The 9338-nt window shown below is 37.6% G+C and overlaps 1 protein-coding gene across 1 annotated transcript; it reads right to left on the bottom strand.

Moving 5' to 3' along the window:
* Positions 1-3152: 3152 nt before the first annotated feature.
* LOC135457700 (arg8-vasotocin receptor-like) lies at positions 3153-6435 on the bottom strand. Its single transcript, XM_064732414.1, has 2 exons — positions 5320-6435; positions 3153-4260 (listed from the first exon to the last, which is right to left on the bottom strand). The coding sequence occupies exons 1-2, from the start codon at positions 6233-6235 to the stop codon at positions 4061-4063; spliced, it is 1116 nt and encodes a 371-aa protein (XP_064588484.1). The 5' UTR covers positions 6236-6435; the 3' UTR covers positions 3153-4060.
* Positions 6436-9338: the final 2903 nt, after the last annotated feature.

The following is a 9338-nucleotide window of genomic DNA, read 5'->3' as shown; positions in this document are numbered from 1 at the left end:
TTTACAGCTGTATGAAAAATCTGTTTCATAATCATGGATGTTTCCTGTAGATAGCCAGGGCATTGAGGCCCAAATCTCTATCTTATGAAGCCAGAAAACAACTTTCTTTCTTTTTTGTTTTTCTACTCTAAAGAATCCAACGCAAAATGAATTTTCCTAAATGAACTGATTAGCTGGGTTATCCCGTTCTGCCTTTGCTAGTTCATGACACCCTTAAGCCAAAAGTAGCTAACACTCACAACCTCTTGAGGACCCTTTTGTCCTGGTCTTGTGTTTGACACTAGAGATTACAGCCATGTTTGGCTCACAGAATAAACCCTGCCAGCTCCAATTTGTGTCTCCATATCACTCTGCCAGTCCTCCCCCAACAACGCAGACACAGCAGCAGTTTATTCCACTCAATAACTCTTTCCCTTGTGAGAATTAAATTATCAAAGTGAAATTTTCAGGAAATTATTTGGGTACCATCTTTATAATTCCTCAGCATTATTTCACTGCAAGATTAAAAAGATTATCTTGCACCACTTCTGTCTTCAGTATTCACCATTTACAAGAATGTGAACTGGGACTGGCTATGAAAATACATAAGCAGTTCTGTAGAATAAAAGAATGATCAAAATATTCTGATAATAATGTAAAACATGTTGGGATTTTCTTTTCATTCTACTAGGTTGTTTTTGTAGTTTCTTTTTCCTATAATAAATCTATACAGAACCAATAGATTACATTGTCTTTCATTCTTCTTATCTGCACCACAAAGCATAAACTACTAATTTTTAAGCAAGAATCTAATTCCTTTTAGTGAACTGTGCCTTTCTCAAGTAGTAACAAAATCATGGAAAATAAAAAAAAATCCCCACCCAGATAACCAGAAAGCATGTCACAGTGCCAGCATCAACAACATAGTCATTCATTTCAGGACTGGGAACATTAGGGGTTTTTTTACTCAGAATTTATTTGTGTGAGAAAACAGAACCTAGGCTTTGATGAGAAAGGCTTTCATCTGATAATTGGATTTTTTCCATTTTTATGGGCCTCCACAGTGCTCCTAGGGACTCATATGTTTGAGTTAGTGACTCTCCCATATGGATTAAAAACCTTGGCCAGACTACACTGTTGTGCCAAAGTCAACCCTCTCTCTTAATGAGATACTGCAATACCTGCTGGAAATCTAAGTGCAGTGAATTGAAAAATATATAGTTCAGACGAAAACTCAAAAAAAGTAGAGCAAGGGCACAAGATGTTCAAACAACAGCTTCCAAGAGCATTGATGGATAAATTTTCTAAGAGAAAAATTTTATTTTAATTTTAAATTACTTTTTTTTTTCCAAGAAATAAGAGAAGTTCTGAAAGGTGCACATTATAAGGATTTTTAAACATAAAAAGGGAAAGGAAAAAAATTTACCGAAATGAATTTCTCATCATTTGAAAATGAGTTTTGATGGAAAAACAGTGGACCTGAACAAAACTCCCCACTGAGACTGTTAGTCCATGCTACCCACGGGGTAGGCAGGGCAGGGCATGTGGAATGAGGACATACATCTGGAAAATGAAGCCCACTTCATTTTCCTAAGAGAAATACCTGGAATACCTGTGTTGAAATATCTCCTGAGAGACTGAAACTACAAGTATCCATAGCCTGTAGTTTGCACTATAGTGCAACCTATAGTTTTCTTTTTAGAAGCAGGACTGATGTCAGAGGAAGAAAAATGAAAAAATCAGAAAGAAAACACTTGAGAGACAAAAATATAAGTGCTTTGAACATTACAGATAGTGAAAAATCACCGTTGAACTTAAGAAATTCTGATATTTCATTCACTGCCTGATTAAAATATCTGAGATAGGGGCAGTTAACATTTCTCTCAGACTTTTAATGAACACATTGAGGTACTGTTATTTGCAAAATCCAACTCCACCAAATTATTTATAGAGCTGGCAACAAATATATCAGCAATGCAGAAATGTAAATAGTAGAATTTATACCTTTAACATTCTACCAGAGATCAGATCAGGTGGTGTCAAAGGGCACAATGACTCCACCGTAGCATCTGAACAGAAGTCTGTGGCTTCCACCAGTTCTGGATCTGGATGACTGCACACAATCTGAATGCCTGTTTTCTTTGTGAATTAGTGCCTTTTGAGGAGCTTTGCTGCCAATACAGTCGTGAGTGACACGGGTGATTCCTTGAAGCATTTCTGTTTTCAGTTCCTTTCAAGTCTGCTTATTATGCTGTGTAACTAACTACAATCAAAGGAAACGGAAAAAAAAAAAAACAAAAATCCTACCATTAACCATTGGATTAAGTCAAAAGGGAAAACTTCACTAAGAGCTAATTGACTGAAAGTCTTAGGAAGTCAGTGAGTGGCTGTATCAATATCCTATCAATAGAATGGATTGTATCTTGGATATTCTTACCCCGGATAAGGACATTCACCTGAGTTACAGATTTGCTCTAACAGGAAACTTTTTGTGGGGTAGAATTATTAACCACTAATTGAAGGGAGAATGGAAAAAAAAAACCAGTAAGAAAAATCTACCAGTTGTAATTATAGTAAGACCTTCATACAAACCCATTCTTGCTCTGGTACTACTTTCACCCACCTTCTTCCTCTTCCTAACAGATAGAGACCTGTACTTGTCAGCTGAGCTGGGGCATTGCTTTTCCCATTATAAGGAACAGCAATATTTGGTTCTTGCCCTTATCTGGTCTAATTATACAGAGGATAGAAATCATAATATATGCAGTCATTTCAGAATAAATTAACCTGAAGCATTACTATTCACCGCACAGCAGAATTTCTCACTATGTAGTCAGTATTTAGCTAAAATCAATATTTCTTTGACTACAATTTAAAGACCATTAAAACCCCACAATTTTATAGCTTTTCTACTGAAATTTGAGACTGCTAGCACTCAGAGAACTGAAATGTGATGAAACACAGTATAATGCAAACAGCTTACATGTCACCAGATGTAAGTGCCACAGAGACCCTGCAGATCCATTCTCACCTGAAAGAGCCTTGCCGATATTTCTTCCATATTCCTCTGATCAGATTGCAGACATTGAAAGGAAATAAATAGCTACCTGCATATAACACCCACAAACCAGCAAACAAATGGCATTTGAAATAAAGATATGCAGATTTATTTTTACAGCAAAGGGAAATATTTGAATTTGAACCTAAAGGGATACTAAGGAATAAAATAATAATTGGTTCTCTGTCAATAAATCTCATGCTAGAACAAATGGGTCTGAATGCCAAATGAAAGCGTCTCTCTTAGCACCCACTTTTATTTAGAGTATGTATATGTGTGTGTATGGGGTGTGTGTAGGTGTCCAGTTAACTGCTTACACATCAGGAAATGCATGGAAAATCAAATCCCATGGAGTGAAGCCAAAAAACCTGAACTGCCGTTATGCTGCTGATACCTGAAATCCACAACGGAATTTGAAACTGAAGTAGGGGTTCAATGTCACAAGCACACCAATTTTTATTTTTTTTAATTATATTAAGCTGCTTGGCATTTTATAAATGTACATAAAGAGTTAATTTAAACCAGGTGCTAGTAAGAGCTGGCAAAAGCTTTTTCTGACTTTGTGCTGCCTTCTCAAGATTTGTGATTGTCCCTCAATCACACCAGAATGATGAACAATTCATGGTTCAATCTGAAAACATATTCAAGGTTAATTAGATCAGGTTTCTTTTTAATTACGTTTCAATTTGTTGAACCAGTTAGTAATAAAATTTTACTTCTTAGAAATCCAGAATCACAGAGGGGGAAGTACTTTAGAACAAAAAATATCTAAGATACTTTTATGTATATTTGTCAGTCTTTACAGGAATTCATTCTTATAAGACAGTGGCGATTGAAGCACTGAGTCAGGCTTGCACAACACAGAAACTTCCTGAATATGCTACAGAACTGCAGAGAAATATATTTTTACAACAAAAACCAATTTTTCAGCTTCCTTATCCACAAAATAAGGGGTGATGGTAAAATATCACTATGTCTTGTGAACACAGGGAATGTAACAAGACAACAACAAGCCCTCAGCATTTATGCAGAAGTGCTGTTCTCCTCAGGGTCTCTGTCTGCGAGATGAATGCTGCCTGTGAACACGGATTCCTCTTGAGCCGAGGTATTCTCCAGCTGCTTGCTTGTGCAATGTGGAATCTGGCCACAGAAATACATGTAAATCCATGGGTTGGCACAACTATTTAAATTGCCAAGGAGCATTATAATGGTGAATGCTGAACCTAGAAGAAAGCAGTTAAAGGAATGAGAGACTAAATAAAGCACTCTTATAAATATAAGTCACATTTTCACAGTCTGCTGCTTTCTGCTGTATCTATTATTATGCTAAAACCAATCTAATATTTAGGAAATTCCCATATCAATGCAATTTGAAATTGCTGAAGGTATAAAGCACACTTTATTGTATGCATTCAGAGTTAAATAGTTTCATATAGCTCTTTTTTGATGCAGTTGCATTAATTTTAAAAGTAATTACTAAGCTGTTAAACAGATACAAGTAAATACAGGTATATATTTTGACATAAATGTATGTAGAATAAGACTCAAATTCACACTGACAGGAGGAATTCTTAAAACAAAGTTCAGAAACTACTGTTTTTATCAGGCAGGACTATTATATTTTTATCTCTTTTTTTTCCTCTTTATTTAGACTAGGTGATTTTAAAGTCACATATAGAGTCTGCCTTTCACAAAGAGGCAATAGTATAAATTTGACAAGCCCATTCTTGTTTACAACATGGTGTTTGATAACTCTCTCAGGCTTGCTTTTTTGCTTTATAAACAGATGGTTGAAAACTTTTGGCTGTTTCATAGTTTACTACAGAGATTTCATCAATATGATTTCAATAGTAAAAAAATAAGATGTCTTATAATTCCACTGTTCTACCCAGTAAATAAGAAACAATTTTATTACTTTGTATAGTCAATTGCTCCTTTTCACCTCAAGAACCCAAAATACTGCTATTATACCTAAAACCTCTAAAAGTCTGAGGCTTTGCTGAAGCACATGATACTTTTCCCCATGCTGTTCATGAATCTTTAAAATGTTAATTACTCCAGACACACACTCAAAGCAGACGCATGATGTTTTGATCACATAACACAAGAAGCTCCCTGTACCTAATTAAATATAGGAGATAATCAATCCAGGTATTTCTTTTTATTCCTCCTCAAATGACCACACGTAACCTTTACACAAAAGCAAAATGCAAACATAAAGCACTCGAGAGCAGCGTGCCAGCCTGCTCTGCAGCTGTGGCTGAGGAGGGAGAGCATCTTACCTTCGGTCAGGATGCTGGGGAACCACACAGACCACAGCTGGGCAATGAAGAAAGGTGACCAACACAGAACATAGGCAACAACTGTCACCACTGTCATTTTTACAGTCTTGATCATAGCCTTTGAAATACAGTTCACACTGCTTGCTCGGGATGGCAGGACTTGATTCTGATTTGTTGCTTCACATTCATTCTGTTTTTTCACGTTTATATTTCTTCTGATTATTTTGCAAATCTTGACCTGGCATGTGATAAGGATTGCTGAGGGAATGAAGAATATAACTACAAAAATCCAAGTCACATATGCCCTTGGCCCCCAGGGCTGAATAAATTCACCCCAACATTCAAAGACACCTGGAGATATTTCAGTCTTAGAAAAGATAAATACCTGTGGTAGGCTAAGAATCAGTGCTATAGACCAGCTGCTGCAAATGGGGAAGTTCCAGAGAGCTCTCTTCTTTTGGAAAGTGACCATAGGGTAGCAAACAGCTTGATATCTGTCCACTGTCATGACCACTATCATATAAGTAGAGGCAAACATGCCCAGCAATTGTAGATACTTGATAATTCTGCACAAGAAATCTGGCCCTATGAAAACATCTGTAATATCCCAAATGAGCTGAGGTAGCACTTGGAAAAAGGCTACCACTAAGTCAGCAATGCTGAGGTGAAGCATGAACACATACATCCTAGACAGCTTCTTTCTTCTTCGCCACAGCACGAGTATGAGAATGAAATTGCCCACAGACGCTGTCAGAAATATGACCCCCAGCACAGCAATCTCTACTTGAGCTAATTGCTCATCTCTTTCTGGTCTTCCAATAGGATCTGACTGATTTGTCAAACTCAGGAATCTGTGAGGAGGAGGACTCTCGGTCTGATGTGTGTTATCCTGCACAGGAAATGAAAAATTCTTCATGATGCACAGAAGCTACTCACGGTAGCTGCCACTTGCGACTGAGGTTGACAGCAGTGAAGCACTGGCTGGCAAACAGACCAGCCTGGGTTCCAGTTTCAGGGTATCTTCGAGCAAATCTTCCTGCTCATGCGAACTAAAGCAGTGGGACTTGGATCGTGGTAAGATTCTGCCTCTTGCTGGCATGCCAAAAGGCTTTATATAGGCTCCAGCAGACAGAGCCTTATGTAACTGCAGAGCCCTCGGGTAGGCTGCAGGGACAGCAGCCAATGGCAGAGCGAGCCACACAATTGGGGGAAGATATAAATAAAAGGCAAACTTCAGAGGCTCAATGTGATTCAATTACTCACTTCAGTCAAAACCCGAACTTGTAAATAGCTGTGGCCAGACTCGCACTCAAATGCCCTTACTCGGGAGAGTTCTTGCAAAAATCTGTCTACGCAAAGCAGAGGAGCACCCTTTAGCAGAAGTGGGAGGAAGGTTTATACGTAGATAAAATTGGATCCCTGAGCACATCATAACAGCAATCTCCAGGCTCCTGGGGCATGACCACATCCTAAATGCAGCACAGAGAAAGAAAGGCATTTTTCCATAGCCTTTTTTTCCTTCTTCTCTCTTTTGGAGTCACCTGGTCCTAAAATAAAACGAAAAATATTTGTACTGCCCTAAAAATAATATTTTTATTTCAAAACATGGTCAAGACTTAGAGTTTTTTTCTCAGCAAAATGAAAAATAACACATGTGAAATAAATTACTTGTAATAGGACTGTGAGTCTACTGAGAATTTAATAAAAAAAAGTGAAAATTCAGTGGCAAATCCAACTAAGGAAAAGGTCTCTATGATGAAACAATACACAAAGGTCTCTATACTATTATAGTGCTAAAGTCTGTGAGATCATGTTTCAGTATCTAAACCTTTTCATTTTTGTAAATGTAAATTGAATTATGAACACAGGAAATTCATTGTTCTCCAACATTCCCATATGATTTTGCATAAAGTTTATGGCAGATAAGAATAGAAAATTTAAACTGATTTCTTTTTTTTTTTATCTCTCAGCCTGTCCTCTTAATCATAAAAGAGAGAGATTAAATAAAATTGATCAGTTTAATATGAAAAATAACAGATATTTGTATGCAATCTTACTTGAAGCTATGGCACGCATATCCTTCTGGTTACAGTCAGGACGCTGGTAGTTTGAAGTCTTTCTCAGCAGGAAACCAGTAAGGTGAAAAGCAATATCCATGCTGCATATATAGTACATAACACCAAACCTAAGCTGATTAATCACTGTGATCACAGTTATGTTAGAAGACCAGCTCAGGAAGCTCACAGACAGACTACCACTTCTATGCCACTAAAGGTTTTCATGTACCAACAGTAGTGGAGGGCAAAATTCATAAAGAGGATGCTGAGGTAGACTACAAAAGTTTGGAAAACCTACATGACCTGTTTGCTCTCCCTCTTTCCCCCTTATCTGCCACCAGGCAATGGATGTTAATAGCTCATGAAAGGGTAAGACTGTGAGAACATACAACAGAGAAGCTGAACAATCTCAGGAAGCTTTTCCACTGACAGCAGCTGTAAGTATCCATTATCTAGACTTGGCTGAACACTGCTGCAGCTGCCTGAGTCTACAAAAGCTTTTCTCTAAGACTGTGTTGCAAAGAGTAAGAATCACAACAACTTAATCTAATATACCTGATTTTTTTCCCTAAATTAAGGCCTATTTGTAGGAAACTTGGATTCCTGAAGTTGTTTCCTTTTAGTTTTCCCTCTCAGTTTGGAATCTAGCTCAATTAGCGGGAAATAGGCTTAGCAAGACCATAAGGGAAAAAATGGGTTTGCCTTAACCCTCACTCTCCCTTCACCCAGCAACTTGCAGAAGAGTAACTGAATTGACCACAAACAATAAACCCCTGGAAATGCTGCTGATAGCAAAAAACTGCTCTGGAGAGCAGCTGGGCTGATCTCTATCCTTCAAGGGAGACTAATTTTAAGGTGTGTGCTTCAAAATCATTTACCTTGACCATCTTCACTTCACAACTTAACAAAAAGGCAAGGGGGATCTTTATTCTTCCAGCAAGATATGATGTAAACACATTCATCTCAGCAGAGCTAGAATTAAGTGGGTTGAGACAGGAACATGTTGAACAGAATTTTAAGTTCGGGATCAGGCATGGAAGATAAACATAAATTTATATTTCATTATTATATTTCAATATCAAGAAATTATATGCAAGAAGCCCAGTATATGCAACCAAAGACAATTCTGGGATAGTGTTGGAAGACTAACCAGAATATCATAGTTATTTGTATGATTTTTCACAACACATAAGGTATGGATAGACATATTTCAGGCAAATATGTTTTTTCAGCTATGCCTAGAATGGTCCAACAAGATCCCTGGGAACACACAACTCTTCCTCAGTCTACACACGCACACAGCACACAGTGTCTGGGCAACAGCCCAGGTGTTGGATCCAGATGTGGACACAAGCTAAAGGGCAAGCACACTGTGAAACAAGTAACCTTCTCTATGTTTATTAAAAGGGTGGTGGCCCTTCTTGTAAAAATTGTCCTAGTGATGTAAGACTCTATTCCATCTTGCATATAATCAGTACAATATGTGTTAATGGTTTCATAGCTTTATGATTGTTCCCTTTCAATCTTGTTCATCCATGCAAGCAGATAGTCATGAAAATGTTAAATTGAAATTTAATCCACTCTGGGAATATAACTTGCTGAAAAAAGAAAATTAAGATAACCGGTGAAAATGGTTAAGCAGTCTTAGCTGTTCATTTATGCCAATATTTTCCTCCCATTGCCCAGCTTTGCTTCATTGCAAACTGTATCTGTCCAAGTTAAATTCTTTTCCTAAATTATTTTAATTAACTTCTACTGAACTTCTCAGGGTGGACTGTCATCTAATGTTTGTTAGTTAGCTAGAGATTCAGCTCACAGATTAGGACTCCAATTTAGCTATCTGATCTGAATTTCAGAATCACACAGCTGCTCAAGGCAGGGACAACACTGAATTGAGACCACTCCACCCAGGGTTTGTCCAGTCAGGTCTTGAAGACCACCAAGAGCTTAGAACCCCAAACC

This window comes from Zonotrichia leucophrys, chromosome 1A (assembly GCF_028769735.1).
Source record: "Zonotrichia leucophrys gambelii isolate GWCS_2022_RI chromosome 1A, RI_Zleu_2.0, whole genome shotgun sequence".
Taxonomy (NCBI): Eukaryota; Metazoa; Chordata; class Aves; order Passeriformes; family Passerellidae; genus Zonotrichia; species Zonotrichia leucophrys.
This window is presented reverse-complemented; position numbering and strand designations above follow the sequence as displayed.